The sequence below is a fragment of the Lepisosteus platostomus genome, chromosome 25 (genome assembly GCF_059453375.1).
Source record: "Lepisosteus platostomus isolate fLepPlt1 chromosome 25, fLepPlt1.hap1, whole genome shotgun sequence".
NCBI classification, from domain to species: Eukaryota; Metazoa; Chordata; class Actinopteri; order Semionotiformes; family Lepisosteidae; genus Lepisosteus; species Lepisosteus platostomus.
In genome coordinates, this window is record NC_142635.1 from 3172901 (window position 1) to 3193828 (window position 20928).

Below are 20928 nucleotides of genomic sequence, written 5' to 3' on the forward strand. Positions count from 1 at the left end.
ACACACACACACAGACTGTGGGTGTCAGGGACGTATTATGCATTCACACTAGGAGAGGCAGGGAGGGGAGGGACGCTCAGAGACATACTAAACAGATAAGATGCTGTGATGCACAGATTAGCATTCTGCTGAGGAGAGGCGAGGAGAGGGGGAGGGGGAGTGCGGGAGGAGAGGTGTTCTGAATTAGAGAAGGGCACTGAACCCAGTACTGCTCATAAGCCTCCCTCTCTCTGCCCCTTCCAATTGCCAGAGCTGCTCTGGCATGACCGACGAATTACTGCCCTGCCAGCTCAAGGACTCCGCGGGAACATGCTTGCAGACATTTCGTTAAATAACACAATATTGTGATCTGAGAGGCTCCCGCTCTGTGGCTCAGGCTGGGACAGGAGATCACACACTGGGCTGCAGCTCTGTCCAGTTTCCTCTCCCAGTAGGACTGATCCTGGCAGGTGTGGGAACGCTGAGATTTGGTTTGTTATTTGTTCGGAAGAAGGTTTCTCTAATCCCTGTGTGTTTCTCCCAGCACAGCAGGAAGTGCATCTCTGTCTCTGCTTCTCCCTGCCGGCAGGGAGAGCACAGTCTGTCCTCTCTGGACAGCCAGGTCTGCTGGTGTCCAGTTTCTCTGTCCAGGCTGTGGTCACTGAGCCTGTCCTCTCTGGACAGCCAGGTCTGCCGGTGTCCAGTTTCTCTGTCCAGACTGTGGTCACTGAGCCTGTCCTCTCTGGACAGCCAGGTCTGCCGGTGTCCAGTTTCTCTGTCCAGACTGTGGTCACTGAGCCTGTCCTCTCTGGAAAAGCCAGGTCTGCCTGTGTCCAGTTTCTCTGTCCAGGCTGTGGTCACTGAGCCTGTCCTCTCTGGACAGCCAGGTCTGCCAGTGTCCAGTTTCTCTGTCCAGACTGTGGTCACTGAGCCTGTCCTCTCTGGACAGCCAGGTCTGCCTGTGTCCAGTTTCTCTGTCCAGGCTGTGGTCACTGAGCCTGTCCTCTCTGGACAGCCAGGTCTGCCGGTGTCCAGTTTCTCTGTCCAGACTGTGGTCACTGAGCCTGTCCTCTCTGGAAAAGCCAGGTCTGCCGGTGTCCAGTTTCTCTGTCCAGACTGTGGTCACTGAGCCTGTCCTCTCTGGACAGCCAGGTCTGCCTGTGTCCAGTTTCTCTGTCCAGACTGTGGTCACGGAGCCTGTCCTCACTGGTCAGTGAGTGTTTTAGGTGATTAAACTGCTGTAGCCATGATATTGTGGTCTAAGTATTTGAGTGCATCAAAATGCTGTTACCGTCTAACTGGTATTGACTGGTATTGACTGGTAACAGTGTCCACAAACCACACATACGTGTTTTTTCAGTGTCTGACACTGATAGACATAACAAATGGCTTGAGAGTGGCGTGGGTGGACCAGTAGGTGGCGCTTGATCCTCTGGGACACAGTTGCCAGTCCAGGGCCCCAGTATGGCGATCAGGCAAGATGTTAAGCCGCAGGTCTGGCCTACTTGTTCATTAGAGATCCCGTTGGCTCTTTGTTGTAAAGTTCCCCCTGAATTCAACTGGAGAATTAAATTCTCTCCTCGGCCCCTGACCTGCTACACAGTGGGGCTGCTGGGTTACCTCTTATATTAAATATAAAGGCGTTTTAATAGACGTGGTGGCAGTATGGCCAAAATAAGAGAACACCGAGTATTTCTCCTCCTCCTTGTGCGCCTCCTGTCGCACCCGTGCGTGTTTTCAGAAGATCGATGGCGCCGGTGCGGAGGCGGCGCTGCCGCAGACCGCGGGGGTTGGGCGGAAATGTGTCGCAATGCTGCGCTCTTGTGGACGCGGCCGGTATTGCGCCGCGGCGGACGCTCCGGAGTCGAGCCGTCCTCGGAAGCCTCCGCCGCTGGGCTTGAACGTGCGGCTGGCAGGGCAGATGCTTCTCTCCCGGGGCGACCTCCAGTTCCGCATTACGGGGCCAGGATCGCGAGCCGCCGAGGGAAAGAGTACGACTTCTGAGCGATTGCGATGAGAAAAAGCAGCTTAGCAATCACCCAGGCAGGAGGAGTACGAGTACTTGCAATTCCATGAAAGAGAAAACATGAGATACTAAAGAGGATGATAAGAAAGAGGAAGACACAACAACAAAACCATGTATTCACAACACATTAATGGGATCCTGATCCAAGTTCCCAGCTGAAGATGCCAGAATAAAACTTTGGAAACGATGGATCCGGATTCCTGGAAAGGGACAAGGGAGTGATGAGCAGAGTCCATGGCAGACCGGCGCCTGCAGGGGGCGCTAGAGAGACAGGCAGAGAAGAGCAGCAGAGGGGTGGCTGGAGACAGGAATGAGACACGTATGCTGAAGAAACAGGGCGTGAGTGGGGTCTGCTGAGGATATCCGAGGATTCAAGTGGAATCTGCAGGAAACTGTTTTTTTTTTTTAAAGGAGAATGAGTTAGGGGGGGAGGGAGGGCCACTTCTTTACACAAAGGGTGGTGGGAGGGTGGAACAAGCCGACACCCTGGCTTCTCTCAAGACACGGCTGGAGGAGATCCTCCAATCAGGACAGCACGTACTTCTTTACCCAAAGAGTGGTGGGACGGTGGAACGTCTTAGCACTTCTTTGCACAAAGGAACAAGCTACCTGGCCAAGTTGTTCAAGCCGTGAGCCTGGCTTGTCTCAAGACCCAGCTGGATGGGACCCTCCAGTCGGGACAGGAGGCTCTTCTTTACACAGAGGGTGGTGGGGGTGTGGAACAAGCTGCGACCCTGACTCCTCCCCAGACTCAGCTGGATGCGAAGCTCGGAAAAACAAACGACTAACTACCAAACGGGTCAGGTGGGCCCCTCTCGTTTGTAACCGGTCTCCAGTTCTTCTGAACCCACCCCCCCAAAAAAAAAAACAGAGAAGCAGCTGGGCCGTCTCCCTCGTCTTTCTCGGACAGCGGATGTTCGGCGGGCTGTGGGGGGGGGCGGGGGCAGTGTCCAGCGGTCTGCTCCTGAAGGGATGAGCTCATATTGACTCACCGTGTGCTCATCCTCTCTCTCGCTCACACACACACACACACACACACACACGGTCTGCCTTCAGGGACTCGTGCTGCGGGCCGATCGGCCCGTAATGTTACCCCCCCCCTCGCTGTCTGGGGGGAGCCGTGCAAGTCGGGGCACCTGCACTTCATCAACCCTCACCTCTGCCTGGGGCGCGCGCGGGCGCACACACACACACACAGAGCCCTCGCTCTCTGCCTCTGACCTTACAAGGAAGTGCAGGCAGAGCGCTGATGTCATACCGTGAAGAATGTTGCAAGAATCCAAATTAAGAGAGAGGGAGAGAGGAGGAGAAGGGGGGGAGGGGAGGAGAGGGGGGAGAGAGCAGCCGGGGGGCAGGAGGAGGGAAGGAGGTTGATAATCCCGATGCACAGTTAACACGGGCTGCCCAGAGGGCGTGGGCCCCTCTGCCTGCCCTCTCTTCCCGGCGAGAGGGAACTTGTTGGGGCGCTGAGAGAAGGAAGGAGCGAGAGAGAGAGAGAGAGAGACGGGGGTGGGGAGAGGCAGAAACAGAGGGAGAGGGAGAGAGAGAGGGAGTTCAGTACAGGACCCACCAGGACGGCGGCGCAGCCCCCCGACCAGAGAACAGAGAGAGAGGAGGACGAGTTCGCCGGTGTTTCAAGCCCCCTAGGCAGCCAGCAGGCAGAAGAGAAGAGTCTTGAGCAGCCTGGCACAGGGTAAGAGAGTGAGAGAGAGAGCGAGCGAGAGAGACGAGCTGTTTAACGGGCACAAACGCTAGTCAGGACAGGCTCGGCAGCTGCTGCTGGCCGCCTCGAACCCCTTGCCCAGCGTCGCCGTCCTGCCGCTGTCGCGGTTTTTCCCTCCCCCCCACGCCCGGCTAGGCTGGTCAGAAACGCGCGGCAACTTTATTTAGCGAGCCTCTGGGTGCCACATCTGGCAGGACCCACACGCCAAGCAACTGTGGAAGTCAGAAGGTGTGAATCCCGGGACTCGATCACATAGAGAATGCATGTTCATGTTGTCAAGTGTTTACACCGCTTGCTTCAGTTCTGCGTCCTAAACCCTGTTACTTCCTTCTTCTCACTGTGTCCCCTGTCCTGCTGTGTGTGCGGATTACTTGGCGATTCCCTTTAACCTTCTTTAAAATGACTGATACTGGACAAGGAAAGAAACTGACACTCTTGCTACTAAATGGGAGACTGGCTGAGAGACAGATATATGCACTATCTGTAACTTGCAAGCATAATGCACGACCTAACACTGATATTGATGTAGAGCGAGCTTGTGTCAAGTACACTGACATGGCCCAGTCACAGGGCTCTAGACTCTTCTAGTCCCTGTGGACACACTGACACAGCCCAGTCACAGGGCTCTAGACTCTTCTAGTCCCTGTGGACACATTGACACAGCCCAGTCACAGGGCTCTAGACTCTTCTAGTCCCTGTGGACACACTGACACAGCCCAGTCACAGGGCTCTGGACTCTTCTAGTCCCTGTGGACACACTGACAGCCCAGTCACAGGGCTCTAGACTCTTCTAGTCCCTGTGGACACTGACACAGCCCAGACACAGGGCTCTAGACTCTTCTAGTCCCTGTGGACACACTGACACAGCCCAGTCACAGGGCTCTAGACTCTTCTAGTCCCTGTGGACACACTGACACAGCCCAGTCACAGGGCTCTAGACTCTTCTAGTCCCTGTGGACACACTGACACAGCCCAGTCACAGGGCTCTAGACTCTTCTAGTCCCTGTGGACACTGACACAGCCCAGACACAGGGCTCTAGACTCTTCTAGTCCCTGTGGACACACTGACACAGCCCAGTCACAGGGCTCTAGACTCTTCTAGTCCCTGTGGACACATTGACACAGCCCAGTTACAGGGCTCTGGACTCTTCTAGTCCCTGTGGACACACTGACACAGCCCAGTCCTAGGGCTCTAGACTCTTCTAGTCCCTGTGGACACACTGACACAGCCCAGTCACAGGGCTCTAGACTCTTCTAGTCCCTGTGGACACACTGACACAGCCCAGTCACAGGGCTCTGGACTCTTCTAGTCCCTGTGGACACTGACACAGCCCAGTTACAGGGCTCTGGACTCTTCTAGTCCCTGTGGACACTGACACAGCCCAGTCACAGGGCTCTAGACTCTTCTAGTCCCTGTGGACATACTGACACAGCCCAGTCACAGGGCTCTAGACTCTTCTAGTCCCTGTGGACACACTGACAGCCCAGTCACAGGGCTCTGGACTCTTCTAGTCCATGTGGACAGAAAGTAACATGTTAGACAGTAAATACACAAATGGAGAACCTTGTGATGAAATTGATTCCAGTATGAGTTTTAGTTTAACACATCATTTTGTCTTGTCTTAATTAACTCAGACAAAAATGGAAACCAATTGAATCTTTTTTATCATCATTGTAGATTATTTTCTTGAGCATTTTATCATTGTTAACTAGAATGAAAAGCAGGTCCTTGAGGAACATTTTCACCATAAATGTTGTCAACAAAATGAACACCGGACACAACCTAGTCATAGCGCTCTAGATTATGTTTATTTATACTGTAGTATAAATGAATATTGGAAAAAATAATTTGATTAAATGCTTGATGCTAAAGAATCTGATCCAGACCAAAAACAATGTAAGACTATCCAGACTTTCAATACGTGATCTAAATATTTGTTTCTCTTTTTGGGCACAAAGAGCTAAAAAGAATTAAAAAAAAATTCCACACACCCTGATTGACTGGATACTACAGCACAGAGACACTGACTGACTGACTGGACACTACAGCACAGTGATACTGACTGACTGACTGGACACTACAGCACAGTGACACTGACTGACTGACTGGACACTACAGCACAGAGACACTGACTGACTGGACACTACAGCACAGAGACACTGACTGACTGGACACTACAGCACAGTGATACTGACTGACTGACTGGACACTACAGCACAGTGACCCTGACTGACTGACTGGGCACTACAGCACAGAGACACTGACTGACTGGACACTACAGCCCAGAGACCCTGACTGACTGACTGGACACTACAGCACAGTGACCCTGACTGACTGACTGGACACTACAGCACAGTGACACTGACTGACTGGACACTACAGCACAGTGACACTGACTGACTGACTGGACACTACAGCACAGTGATACTGACTGACTGACTGGACACTACAGCACAGTGACACTGACTGACTGACTGGACACTACAGCACAGAGACACTGACTGACTGGACACTACAGCACAGAGACACTGACTGACTGGACACTACAGCACAGTGATACTGACTGACTGACTGGACACTACAGCACAGTGACCCTGACTGACTGACTGGACACTACAGCACAGAGACACTGACTGACTGGACACTACAGCACAGTGATACTGACTGACTGACTGGACACTACAGCACAGTGACCCTGACTGACTGACTGGGCACTACAGCACAGAGACACTGACTGACTGGACACTACAGCCCAGAGACCCTGACTGACTGACTGGACACTACAGCACAGTGACCCTGACTGACTGACTGGACACTACAGCACAGTGACACTGACTGACTGGACACTACAGCACAGTGACACTGACTGACTGACTGGACACTACAGCACAGAGACACTGACTGACGAGACACTACAGCACAGTGACCCTGACTGACTGACTGGACACTACAGCACAGAGACCCTGACTGACTGACTGGACACTACAGCACAGAGACCCTGACTGACTGACTGGACACTACAGCACAGAGACCCTGACTGACTGACTGGACACTACAGCACAGTGACCCTGACTGACTGACTGGACACTACAGCATAGTCACACAGTGAGAGCTCTGTGTATTAAAGTTCGAGAGTGCTGTGACGAAACCCCAGTTATCAGTGGACTGACGTCACTGCACAGGAAGCGGCGGGACCCCGAGAGGTGCGGCCGGCGCTGTTAGATGCGGAAATGCGGAAGCGCGAGCCGGAAATGTCTTGGTGGTGGTGGGTGGGGGGGGGGCAGAATTGCTGAGAAAAAGTTCTCTCAGCAAAGCTATAAAAACGGGAGCTGAAGCGATCGGAGAGGAAGAGAAATCCCATTAAGCCGGGACAGTTACACGGCAGACGAAAGGCACATCTAGTGGGAGATACACGGCAGTTCCATGTGAGTTTAAGCCGCTTTTCGTAACATATAGACACATACCTCAGTTTCCCCCCAGCTTAGTTCTTGTTAATCCTTACGATTTGTGCGTGCAATCGCCGTGGTGGAAACTATCTGAAGTGATCTAGTTATGAATACTTTTACTGTTACTAGCTAGCGGTATCGTGAGCCATCGAGATGCGTGGCGTCTTTTAAAACACGAGAATGAACTTGTTTGGAGAAGCATGCATACAGTAGGAGCGTTGTCTTCTACGTTCAGTGAAGTTATTTTTCATTCTTAATCCGCCTGGCAAATCGGTTCTTGTTTATCTGTGTACAGTTTCTGTCTTTTAAACGGGTACCTGGACGTTGCTGGGTGTTGTTGCGGAGTTGCGCTGACTTTGCGGAACACGGACCCGCTGTCTGACCCCGCCCGAGGTCGGAGCTGCACAGCAGGGTTAATAAACGGTCGTCACCGCCCGTTATTGTTCTCTCGTGAATCCGTAACATCTCTCTACCGGGCCGTTATGATCCTAACTGAACAGAAGGACAGTTACTTCACGGGGAGAGAGAGAGAGAGGAGTTCGTGTTCATTGACCCGAGTCTCTCTTCCGGCTGTGTCTGTGTCCAGGCTGTCGGCTTCAACAACGTGGCTGGAGAGCTTGTTCCACTCTCCCGCCACCCTCTGTGTAAAGAGCCCCCCCCTCCCATTCCTAGTCTCTTGGGTTGAATGTATCGGTGTCTTTGAGCGTATTCAATGCTTTTGTCTTGTCCCCTCATAGTCTTCTCTTTTCGAGATGACAAAGGCTGAAATAATGGAATGTGTCTGTTTGTTTTTTTAAAGGAAAATAGTATCTCAGGAGGGTTATTGTTTGGCTTGTATAGCATCGCATAAGCTGTAAGATAGCTAACAACTGTTTTGTTAGAGATTTATCACTGGCAGACTGACTGTCTGGCAAATATGTGGTTTGTGTCCTTGGATGTCTCTCTCTCTGCGTCTGTGTGATGTTTTGTCTTCCTTTCCTTGGCAAAGTTGTAAATATGCTCCCTGATTGTGTGTGTTAATATATTGCAGTGTCCAGTCTAGTATATTGACATCCATCCCCGTCTCTCACACTCCCTCAGCGCTGACACGTTGTGGAGTTTGGTCACTGATTAACCAGCTATATTATCGCCACTCTCTCTCCCTCTTGTTCTGCAATTCCTTATCAGTCTGTATTAGCCCCACTGTCCCACTTCCTCTGCAGTTCTCGTACAACGTATGCTGCAGTCGGAGATTGCTCTGGGGTTAGTTCTGTGTAGGTCGCCATTGTTAACCTCTGCCTCTCTCGTCCTCTGCAGTGTCCATGATGTCCGACTCCAGCAAGCCAGTGATGGTTAGCTCCACCCTCACTTTTAATGTCTCCGCCCCCTCCTTCTACAATGCACCAAAGAAGTTTGCTTCTGTGGCTCCGCCCCGCCCCAAACTCTCTTCCACCCAGTCACAGCCTTCGGCCAGTCATACATCGGTGGCCAGCACTGCTGTGATTGGCCGGGTGGGAGAGCTGCCCCCGCCTCCTCCCGCAGTGACAGAAGGTAAATAGCCTTCTTGTGTTCTATGTGGATCGTGATGGGGGAATCGTGAAATGTTTTGTAGGAAGTAGTATTATAGGTGTGATAAACTAAAGGTAATTGCATGATGAAATGTATAAAGATGAAGGAAAAAAAACAGTTTTGACTGTAGAACCTTCTTCCAGTATGTGATTTAGATGGAGTTTGTAAATTCATATGAGCTGTAGTAATCCCACTGAGCCTAAATCACTTTATTATTAACTAAAACTATTTGTTGCATTTATTTGATGCCCCCTTGTGCTGGCAAATAAGGGTTGAGCACTGATTATATCTTCAATATGTACACTAGTAACGTAGTGCTAAATGTACACAGCACAGTCACACTGGAGGAGCTGTGTCTCTCACTGACAACACTGAGAGCCCCACTGTGCCCCCAGCACAGTCACACTGACTGGAGGAGTGGTGTAGCTCTCACTGGACTTAACGACAGAGGTCCTGTCTCAAACTTGGCTTTTTGAAGCCGATACTGAGAGATTCATAAAGAAATAGCTGGGTATGATCCTTGGAACAGTATTCCGCTTGCAATCAGACAAGCGTCTTGGATCAAATGACCAACCTGTCCTCATTTGTCACCTGAGCTCCGTTTCTCCCTCTGTCTGTCAGAATTCCCTCCCCCTCCTCCACCATTGGATGACTCTGACCTGCCAGCCCCACCCCCAGAATATCAGACCACACCCCCCGCGTCCGAGGCCCCGCCCCCTGCCTTTCCAGAACCCCCGCCACCGCCCCCTCCTGAGGACATCCCGTCGCCCACCGGGGCAGAAAGCAGCCTCCCTCCTCCCCCACCTCCTCCTCCTCCGCTCCCTCCAGCCTGCAATGCTCCGGTGAGTGCACCAGTCTGTCCGTTTTCCAGCTGCCTCCTCCAGTTCGGGGTCTTGGAGGGAGCTGGGGCCTGTACCAGCAAGCAATGGGAGCAAGGCAGGGTACACCCTGGGTGGGATGTCAGTCCATCACGGGCCACACAGACACAAATTCACACACAGTTTTCCCTCAAGGCTGTTGACCTGCCAGTATATTTCTGGACAATCTCAGAGCCAAGACGGGTTTAAAGCAATGCTATGGACGACTGACCCAGTGGTCACACTGTGATTGAGCAATTCGAAAAGATCCAGTGGACAATCACCCTTCTAAGAACTTTATATCACTTGCTAGAGCTTTTACGTTATGTTAAGAGTTGCACTTTTTGTTAAAGATATATATTTGGATTGTGGGAGGGATCCCGTGCTGACGTAGGGAGAACATGCAAACTCCACCCAGACAACATCCCAGGAATTGAACCCCTGTGAGGCAGCAGTGCTCTGGAGAGTCCGGTTCAGTGTACATTCCTGTGCTGCTTGGCTCCAGAGTCACAGGCCATGACGCAGCAGTGTTTGTAGTCCAGTCCAGGAAACAACAACAACAAGGAGAAGCAGCTGCCAGGAATACCACAAGATCTAGCAGGTTCTCCCCCATGTCTGTTAGAGGGGTGACGTTAAGGATTTCCGACCTTTCCAGCCATGTAGGACTGGCTGGGGTTCCGAGATCCTAAAGGACACGACTCGGGATTTTTCGGGAAAGGAGTCTCAGGAACTCGGGATAAACTTTTTTTTTGTGTGTGTGCGCCACTTCGGCGCGCGTGGGTGGGGAAAAATATCAAAAAGTCACCCGAGAAAGTTGGGCAAGTCTCCGATTTGTCATCCTGTGTCTCGGGAGTTCACGCAGTCTTCGACCTCGGTTTCCCGAGCGCTGGAGTCCGCTGTCCGTGTCGCCTGCTCGTCCGGCTGGTACTGCTTCTTACTGGTTCCTGCGCCACTTAGGTCGTGAATCTGCCCCTGCGTTTTCAGACCCTAAATTTAAACGGCGCCCTGCAGTAGAAACAAGCCTGGACTAGAAAGCAATCATTCTTCTGCTGCCTGTGTTTTTGTCTCGTGTGCTCTGTGGCTCACTTTGGACACATTTTAACAACATTGTACTTTTGAGGGCCTTTTCATTTTCTTGGCCTAGTCTGGATCTTTTTTTTATATATGAAACTACAAACCTGCCGGGCAGTATAGTGTGGCCATATTGGCTGTAGTTCTATCCCCCCCCTATAAACTGACCAGCTAATGTGGTGCAGTGGTCAGCTTCTCTGCCTCGCAGTGCTGGTGCTGTGGCTTCAGTTTCTGGGGTGCTGTCTGCGGGCAGTTTGCGTGTTCACCCGGTGTTCACGTGGGTGTCCTCTGGGTGCTCTGGTTTCCTCCCACAGTCCAACGACAGGCCGGTGGGTTAACCTGTGTCTGTGCCCTGTGATGGACTGGCGTCCTGCCCAGGGCGTGCCCTGCCTTGCGCCCGTGGCCGGCCAGGATAGGCTCCGGCTCCCCCTCGTTGGCGAATTGGATAAAGCCATGAGGAAATTAGCGAAACATGGGAATGGGAAACAGATCGGACAGAGCTCTGGGTTGTTTACGAGCTGCTCGATTTGTAGCTCAGCTCCTGTTTTGCATTGGATGACTTATTAAACTTAAGTCATATGGAGGCCACCTATAAAACCCATTTTTGTCGCACTGATTATCGCGATCGACGTTATAGTCTGCTTTATAGGGACCGGTCCCGTCGGCACGGTCAAGGAAATTCTGCCAGACCTTCCTGGCGCAGATGTAATCGAGATGATTCCACGACTTGTGCACTCGAACGGCTCGTGGAATGTGTTTTTTTTGTCTCGTGTGGCGAGTGATTGAGGCCCAGACGCGGACTTATCCGCCTGCTTTTCTGTCTGTCTGTCTGTGGGGCAGAGGAGCTTCGAGAAACAGACCAGCTTTGATCGGGAGATAAACTCGCTCACCAGCCTGCTGACGGAGATGGAGACCAGCGGGCCGTTCAATCCCAAGGTGAGGAGCGGGGGGGCAGGGAGGGAAATGGCTGGCGGTACTGCTGCGCCGAACGAGACCGAGAGCCGGGGTGTGGCGGTGAATCAGTGCGTCTGAATAAAAGCTCCTTCCTGTCTCTGCTGTGTTCACAGGTGTCCAGACTGTGACAGTATTCAGGGGTTCACCCCTTCACCTAGAAATCTGTGTGTAATACTGTGAGTCAGTATTGTATCAGCACTTGCGAAGCTCAGCTGACTTGGTGCAGAGCTGTGTGGGTTAAGAGTTGTGATTCACTTATGAACAGTGACACACAGTGGGTAGGTAGACGGAGGGGGAGGCAGATCTGTATCCTGTGCCAGCTGCTTCAGGAGAATTCCAGATCGGAGGAAGAGAACATGGCAGAGTTAGTGCAGGTGTACTGACTGGACGTTGCGTCATGTTGACTGACTTGGCATTACTTCAAAGTGAGAGTATCCATATACGATACAGGACTATCACCTGCTGCTCTTTCTGAATTTACTTTTCTTCCTGTACAGTTGCCGAGCACATTGCCAGCTGAACCTACCAAGGTGCCCCCCAAGTCGTCGGGCCCTCCGCCCACGGCCCCAAAGCCTCCCCTCTCCTTCCTGCCCCCTGCTGACTCCATGGACCGCCCACCACCTGCTCCCTGGGCCCAAGAGCTGCGGGCCAGGCAGACGATCAGAGAGACTGGACCCCCGGCCAATCAGGGCTCCTCCCCGGTTGTCCGTCAAGCACCGCCGGCCAATCAGGGCTCCTCCCCGGTTGTCCGTCAAGCACCGCCGGCCAATCAGGGCTCCTCCCCGGTTGTCCGTCAAGCACCGCCGGCCAATCAGGGCTCCTCCCCGGTTGTCCGTCAAGCACCGCCGGCCAATCAGGGCTCCTTCCCGGTTGTCCGTCAAGCACCGCCGGCCAATCAGGGCTCCTTCCCGGTTGTCCGTCAAGCACCGCCGGCCAGTAAAGGCCCCTCCGTGGCCCCGAAGCCGGCTCCCACTTTCGGCGTCGGCATCTCAAACAGTCAGAAACCAGCCTCTGCAGTGGGACCCCCCTCCAGTAGTTTCTCCTCTCTGCCTGCTAATAAGGCCTCAGTCAGTCAACCTGCCTCAGCAAATAAGGGCTCTGGACCCGGATTTGTTGGTGTCTCCACTCAAGGCGTTAGTCAGCCCCCGCCAGCCAGCAAGAGCGCACCTGTGACCTCGGTCCCCTCTTCCACTGCGTCCATTTCTAGTCCCCCATCTTCTGTCAGCCAGCTGGCGTCGGCCAACAGCAGTGGCTCTCCAACTGTGAGCCAGGCTCCCCGATCCAATCAGAGCTCTCCGTTTGGCGCTAAAAGTTCCCAGAAGCCACCTGTGGGAACAGAAGGTCTAACCGTAAGTGTAAAAAAAAAAGTTTCATTCCATTTAAATGAGTAATGGCTTAACCCATGTCTGAATTAGCTTTATTAGGTAATTGAGCTTTATTGTGAAATTTCCTGTTGTTGGAAATGGTTTTGCCAGTTCCTCTATATACTCTGCAGCTCACAACTGCCAGCCCCCTGGAGCTCAGCAAGTGTGAGCCTGGTCAGTACCTGGAGGGGAGACTCCTGGGAAAGCGCAGGTTGCTGCTGGAAGAGGTGTTAGTAGGATCAATAGGGGGCGCTCACCCTGCAGTCTGGGTGGGTCCTAATGCCTCAGTCTAGCGATGGGGGGGCACTTTACTATAAAAAAGCCACCGTCCATCAGTTGAAATGCAAAACCAAGGTCCTGACTCTGTGTTGTTAAACATTTTGAATAAAGCGTGCAGAAGAGTGCTATATAAGTGTATTATTATAATTTATTTTTATTAATTATTGTTATTATAATGCCCTGTCTCTCTCTCTCAAGTCCTCTGCCGCTGGCTCTGGGGCTCCACTCTCGATGAGGGAGGTGGAGGAGCTGGAGAAACTGACTCAGAGGTTCATCAAGGACATGGAGAACCCTCCTCAGATCCACGCTCCAAGCACAGGTCAGCACAGAGTCTGTTCCACTGCCGAACAGGCGTTTTCCCATGTCGTCCAGTCTCGATCCGGGCTAGTGCTAGTGTGCCTATTCCCGGCCGATCTGTCTCTGATCTCTGTAGAAAACTACATTTCCCACAGTTCCTCCTCTTCTGAATCGGAGGGGGCGGGGCCTACAGTTCTGAGTGATGATGGGAGATGTAGTGCTGGTGTCCATGTGGGGGCAGCGTCTGACCGACACTGGTTGTTCTTCTCTTGGTTGGCAGGAGGGGACGTCTAGTCGCTAATTACATCCACCACATTGATCTCTGCGTTTATAAGCCCATTGAGAGCCCTGTGTGACGATCTGTGCTGATGGCTCCAAGCCAGGTTGCACCTTCAGAGGCGGCCTGTTGTGTTTGTGTCTTTTGTTCACTAGTTACTTTCCTGCTGTTGTTTCGGCTCAGGGTGATCAGGATTTCATGTATGTGCATCCTGTTATTGTCGTGTTCCTTATTTTGGACCCAGCTGTAAAACGGATCTCCCCCCCCCAACTGAAGGATAATGAAGCTTGAAGTGCTGTTTGAGTTCTGCACTTTCAGTGTTGTACCACTAGAGGGCGCTCTAGGCAAACTGGCAAGTCAGGGGGGGCGAACAGGGAGCTGTAGACCCTCTGAAAACTCTGGGCCACATTCCTTAAAGAGGCCAAAGTTCTGACTTGAGAAGGGGTAGGTAATGTTTTGAGAGAATTCGAATTCCAGTGTTTGTGAGGCTGTGGCGTGTGTCTGTGTGTGTAGCGCTCTCTTCTGGCTTCCTCCTCAGACTGCTGCGCCCACTGCTCGCAGCCCCTGTCGCGCTCCCAGCCTGCTGTGCGGGCCATGGACAAGCTCTTCCACTCCGAGTGCTTCGTGTGCGTCAGCTGCTGCCGCACCCTGCAGGGCCTGCAGTTCTACGACCTGGGGGGCAAGCCGCAGTGCGAGGACTGCTACACTGTGAGTGATCAATAACTCATAATCAATAACTCACCTGGGGGGCACGCCGCAGTGCGAGGACTGCTACACTGTGAGTGATCAATAACTCATAATCAATAACTCACCTGGGGGGCACGCTGCAGTGTGAGGACTGCTACGCTGTGAGTGATCAATAAGCCATAATCGATAACTCATAATCAATAACTCACCTGGGGGGCAAGCCGCAGTGCGAGGACTGCTACACTGTGAGTGATCAATAACTCATAATCAATAACTCATAATCAATAACTCACCTGGGGGGCACACGGCAGTGCGAGGACTGCTACACTGTGAGTGATCAATAAGCCATAATCAATAACTCACCTGGGGGGCACGCCGCAGTGCGAGGACTGCTACACTGTGAGTGATCAATAAGCCATAATCAATAACTCATAATCAATAACTCACCTGGAGGGCAAGCCGCAGTGCGAGGACTGCTACACTGTGAGTGATCAATAAGCCATAATCAATAACTCATAATCAATAACTCACCTGGAGGGCAAGCCGCAGTGCGAGGACTGCTACACTGTGAGTGATCAATAACTCATAATCAATAACTCACCTGGGGGGCACGCCCCAGTTGGAGGACTGCGACACCGTGAGTGGTCGATAACGCATGATAAATAGCACAGGATCTCTCGGCTGGGCCGCAGTTCGAGGACTGCTACACCTTTAGTGATCAGTAACCCATGATCTCTCACCTCTGGGAAAGCTAGAGTCCAAAAGTGGTACTCTGTGAACAAACAACCCCCTCGTAATCAATAACCTGATTGCTAACTCGTCACTGGCAGTTTGCGCTTCACGGGCGTGGGGGGTCATCAGCACTCCCTGTTTCTGTGTCCCTTCCTGATCAGCTGCAGCATGAAGATTGAACCCTTTCACACGCCCGGCTTGGGAACAAGGAAGTGCCTGGGGGCTGCTGGGAAATGTAGTCTTACAGGCCAGCCGGGCTCAGTGGAGTTCATGGGCGGTTTGTCTCTCTCTCTCTGTCCCTCCCAGAGCTCGCTGGAGCAGTGCTCCCACTGCAAGGAGAAGATCAGCGACCGCGTCCTGAGGGCGGTGGGCCGCTCCTTCCACGCCCACTGCTTCCGCTGTGTCCAGTGCGGCTGCAGCCTGGAGGGGGCGCCCTTCATCACCGACGACGCCGATCAGCCGTACTGCGTCCCCGACTACCACCGGTCCGTGTAATCCGGCAGAGGAGGCCAGAACCTCCGCTCTGTGCCGCGGGCCTCTCGGTAGCCTGTCTGCCCCGCCGGTCTCGCCAGTCTGGCTCCATTGGCCTGTGAGCGCTGCTGATTCTTGGGCACGGATCTCGAATCAGCTCCAGCCTGCCAAGTCCCTCGCTGATGTTGTAGTCAAGCACAATCGCCTTGATTTGCCCAAGTGCGTTTCATGGGCAGGAAATTGACTTGGGTCTACTTGGTGCTGCGGAAAGTCTACGCACACCAGACTCGTAGACATCACTAGGACAGGGCACATGTAACTCTTCTGGTTCAGTGCAAAGACGGCCCTGGGAAAGAAGCTGTTCAGATGGGCTAGTGCTAGTGTGCCTATTCCCGGCCGATCTGTCTCTGATCTCTGTAGAAAACTACATTTCCCACAGTTCCTCCTCTTCTGAATCGGAGGGGGCGGGGCCTACAGTTCTGAGTGATGATGGGAGATGTAGTGCTGGTGTCCATGTGGGGGCAGCGTGGTTCCGGTTTTTAATGGACCGCTAGCGTCTCCCTGAGGGAGGTTTATGAAACGGGTGACAATCTGTAGTCTTTCCTGCCTGCTGCTTTGCTCTGGAAGTTTGTGCAGTAAGAGGTTTGTGTTCTTGGTCTCTGATGGGTGGTTCAGACTGTATTTACAGAGTGCCACGGATTTGCGATCAGTCGGTCTTGTGCTGGCAGTAGTCTATAAGGATTCTCAGATGCCTGGACTTGGTAAAGTGAAGGGAGCCAAGATGGCTGCCATCTGGCTCCAGTTTCACTATTCAGTGTTATTGTGGACTCTTGGATGTCTTCCCTCATTGCATCGCTATTGTACTGAAGAGACCATTTGGTGTCTCTCTATTAACATCCCATCTTATTCTGTGTTTTGTAACGTCGGGAAATTACCTTTATTCTATCTGTAGCGTGTATTATCTTCATGTTAAGCAGTCCTAGATGGGGCCGTGGGAGCCAAGATGGAGTCCAGTTTCGGGGCCTGTGCATGGACTGTGTTAATCCTCCCTTTCTCCCCCTCCTCCAGGCGTTTCTCCCCGCAGTGTGTGAGCTGTAAGGAGCCCATCGTGCCCGACCCTGGCAGCGAGGAGACGGTGCGAGTCGTTGCTCTGGACAAGAACTTCCACCTCAAGTGCTATCGCTGTGAGGTGAGGAAACAGTCAGTGCTGTGCTGAAGGGCTGTTTTCCAGCTCATCTCCGTGAACTGACCCCTCCCTCTGTCTGTGATTGGCAGGACTGCGCCCGCCCCCTCTCCATTGAGGCGGACTCGGATGGCTGTTACCCATTGGACGGCCGGATCCTCTGCCTTAAGTGCCACACCCACCGAGCCAAGCAAGCTGCCAACTGATTGGCCGAGGCCCCTGTCCATCAATGGGGGTTGCTCCTGGATACCTTTGCTCCCCAGCTACAGACTCTTGCTTACAGCCAAGTCCTGCAGTGTTACAGTCAGTGGATTCGTAATAGCTGAAGTCATCATAATAATCCTTATTGTAAGCCACACTGTCAGTCGCTCCCTAAACTAATCCCTAGAATTGCCAAGGTGATCGAAAGGTGGCGCGTGTTCAGAAATAGTGCTTCAGTTTCGTCCTACGGATGCTGGAGAAAGCTTGAGGGCAGCTCACCACATCTCGCACTCTGTAGTTGGTAACAAATATTAACTAGAATACAGAAAGAGCTGGTTCACCCATCACTGGTTAGTTGTGCAGTTAGGCATGTATCAAACTAGTCAGCCTGGTAGTCATTGATTGGTCTGTTATCTTGGCTAATTAATAATCGTTAATAATGGTTAGGAATTTAGTTACATAGTCACTCTGCTGGTTAGTTTTCTGTGGGCGCTGAGGCTGGATAATGACTGTTATTCTCATTACACTGATGAGGAAGTCGTGCTGGCTGTTAAACACATTGTGCTCGTTTAATTAGGAAATCGTTCAGCGTTTTGATAACTCCTGCCAGCAAGATTCTACCGCTGCTTGAAACAGTGAAGCAGTCTGTTGCTTTAGACTAATGTTAATTGGCAGGTGAACCACTACTTATTAACCACCCAATTAGTCGGACAATTATCTAGCAGGCTACTACTACAACTTCAGGTTTATAAGTTAGTCACTCCATCTCTTTAGTGACTAACCAGCTGCAAACTAGTCAGTCTGCAAACTAGTTGGTTAATGTACTCATTTACCTAGGCTATTAGTAGGCTAATAAGTCAATAAACTATCTAATAGGTTTAATGTAGTTGGCTAGGCTGTTATCTATAGTAGGATAATGCTAGTTATCGAATAGGTTAATAATGTAATTAGTGAAAGTTTTAATTATAGGAGTTGTATAATAACTAAACTGTTAAATGTTTGACCTTTTCCACCCATCAGATTCCAGGCGTTTCACTCAGTGGCAGTTGTGAGCAGAGGTTTGTTGGACCTTCTGCAAGGAAAACCTGCTTGTGGGTTTACGGTTTGACCCAGTTTTGGTCTCCGAGACAAGTAGCTGCTCATTGCTTTACTGAAGGTAGTTGGTTAGTTATTCCTCAGATGCTGAACCCATGGCCGCCTGGCTTGCCAAATGAGTCAGGCTTTCGCAAGTAGACCAGGGTGAATGAATCGATCTGGTGACCTCGTGACCCGTACCGGAATGGTAGACCAGAGTAGTCGATGAAGAGGACACTGTTGGACAGGAGAGAAAGATGGATGAATGAGAGAAAAGTACAAACGGAAGCAGTGTTTAATGGCTTGGTAATGAGGGTTCGAATTATGACTGACTCATAGGCACGGGAGGGGTTCGATTCGTGTGGTCCAAAGTCGGATTTGAAATGTTTCAAGTCGGGAGGTTGGTTTCAGGCTTTACCAAAAACATTAGGTACCGGGCCGCTAATCCAATCCCCAGTCTCGATGGAGCCGATTCAGTTCCTGATGCTCGATGGGTGTTTGGGTGTTGTTGACCAGGGGAGGGGCCTGTGATGTGGAGAAGCGTGGGGAAAAGCAGCTGGCGCTGTGATCAGGAGGTGGTCGCAGAAGCGGCATGGGCATTGTGGGCCATGTTGCGGACTGAAGTCTCGGCCCGCGTCGGAAATTGGATTTCGGACTACATCTCCCATGATGCCGGTGCCTGGATTCTGCGTCAAACCAGCAGGGGGGGACAGTGAGTGCCATCTGCCCGAAGAGTATAGTGGAGTGCCGTCCCAGCTGGGGGAGGGGAGACAGCTCGGTGTTATAGATCTTGCCTTGAGTCAGGTAGGCGTCCTTGGCAGAACAAAGGCTATTTCTGTTTGGGTCGGCGAGATCAGCGTCGATACGGGCGACGCTCTGAGCCGGTGCTGGGAGACGGGGGTGAGGGCGTGTTGGGGAGAAGCTGTGAAATCCGGGTTGCCTAGTCCCCTGGCTCTGTGCAGAAGTGGTGTGTGTATATCCTGGCTCTCCCTTAGGGGTGGGAGGAGGGGAGCACCCCTTCACACAGGACTGAGTTGCGCTGAGCTCTGAAACCTGCATGGCTTGAGCTCTGTCCCATGGAGAGCGATCGCTGCACGCATTCTCGCCAGTAACTGCTCCTAGGAACCTCCATCGCCTCGCGTAATCCGAGTGGAAGAATGCATTTGTGTCGATCCAACTGTGATAATCCAGCAGCTGCTTCCCGGCAGCTGAAATGAGCACTAACTTTTCCTACTGAACAAAGCAGCTTTTTGTTTTTTGTATGTTTTATTGAAGTACTGAATGTTTTAAAAAATATTATGCAACCGATGGGGGGTGGGGAAATGCAGAGGCGGATGTAGACTCGGACTGTTCGGTCTGTGTCAAGGGGAGACTGCGATGTCAGTCATTTATCCAGTTTACAGTAAAGTCAGTGTGGTGCAGCCTGGAGAGGCTCCGACTGCTCTGTCAGTGTCAATGGGAGATTTATAATCTCGGTGATGAACTAATCTGGCTCACAGTCCAGTCCAGCCTGGAGTGTCTGACTACTCTGGGTGTCAGTGGGAGGCTGCAAGCTCATTAACTAATAAAGGTCACAGTAAAGTCTGAGAATATGAATATGTTACTGTAGCAGGGGCATGCCAGCATGTTCTTGGAATAATGTGTAGGAAATACTCCAGCTGCAGTATTGCCGTTTTTAGTGAGATCAGTGTTTTTAGGGGCGATGGCTTCATTCATTTTCTGGCTAAAAAGAGCAGCAGGCAATTGTAGCTTTTATTTCAAAAGCCACCCAGAGCGACGCTTTCAAACGAGACGCGTTTAAAAAGCGATCTATGAGTTTGCGGCCAAGCCTTTTCATTTTTCTGCAAACGCGTTTGCATTATTTCACTTTAAGTATTATATGCATTTTCATTTTTTGTGTTTTTTGTTTTTCGCATTTATGATTTCTTTGTAACAGTGTAGTATTTTAAGAGTGATAAGCCATCTGGAACAAAACATTCCTTCCCTTTCTGTCCTCCTTTCTCTTCATTCCAGAAGAATTGCGATCAGTGTTAACGAAGAGCAAGACCTGGCCTTTCCTTCTCAGTACTGCGATCGCGATGCTCGAGATATTAACCCTGCCACAGCTCTTTTTTTTTCCCCCTCTCCTTCCCTCTTTAACGCTGAGAGTTAAGGGTTTTCTGCCTTCTTTACAGTATTACATCCCTGCAGATGCTCTTCTGACTGGAGGTTTGTGGGTTCAAATCCCAGCTGGGGCACAGCAGCTGGATCCTTGCTCGAGGTGGCTTCCTCGGACAGATCCAGTAAGATGCCCAGCCGCATCGATGGGGTCAAATGGCCATCCGCCAGTCAAACTTCGGCACCTCTCCCTCTCCCCCTCCTACGATCCGACTTGGGGATGTTTCACAGATGCACACTCTGAGCGACTTTTATACTGATTTTGCGCGTGTCTTCGGGGGAGGGGGGTGGGGGTTACTTTCTTTTTGGTTTGGCTTCCGATACTTTGTTACAGTTGAACAGGGCCTGTTCTGTATTCCCTTGTGGCTCTGGCCTCCCGGATGTTGGCTGTAGCGACTTGAAAACGTTCTCGCTGTCACTTGCAAATGATGAACAATAAAGTTTGATTTGTATGGCGGCTCGGATCTTTCACTGGGATGTGCTGTCGACCTCTTTTGAAATGATCTAACGAGTGTGGAAGTTTTGCATTTTGATGGTTCTTCTTCCTTCTCGAGTCTCAAGGTGAGGTGAATAAATCTCTCTTAATCCAAGAGAAATATCG

At 51.7% G+C, this 20928-nt stretch overlaps 1 protein-coding gene across 3 annotated transcripts; it reads left to right on the plus strand.

Annotated features, from left to right (window-relative positions):
* Positions 1–3318: 3318 nt before the first annotated feature.
* zyx (zyxin) lies at positions 3319–20784 on the plus strand. Of its 3 annotated transcripts, none has more exons than XM_088619750.1 (10): positions 3319–3698; positions 8472–8705; positions 9345–9565; positions 11492–11587; positions 12103–12954; positions 13447–13567; positions 14361–14530; positions 15548–15726; positions 16781–16901; positions 16988–20784. In XM_088619750.1, exons 2-10 carry the CDS (start codon positions 8477–8479, stop codon positions 17099–17101), a joined length of 2103 nt encoding a protein of 700 aa, XP_088475876.1. In that variant the 5' UTR covers positions 3319–3698; positions 8472–8476; the 3' UTR covers positions 17102–20784. The 3 variants fall into 3 exon arrangements, with proteins under 3 accessions (XP_088475876.1, XP_088475878.1, XP_088475877.1); XM_088619752.1 differs by lacking the exon at positions 3319–3698 and adding an exon at positions 3745–3956; XM_088619751.1 differs by lacking the exon at positions 3319–3698 and adding an exon at positions 6752–7154.
* The last annotated feature ends 144 nt before the right edge of the window (positions 20785–20928 follow it).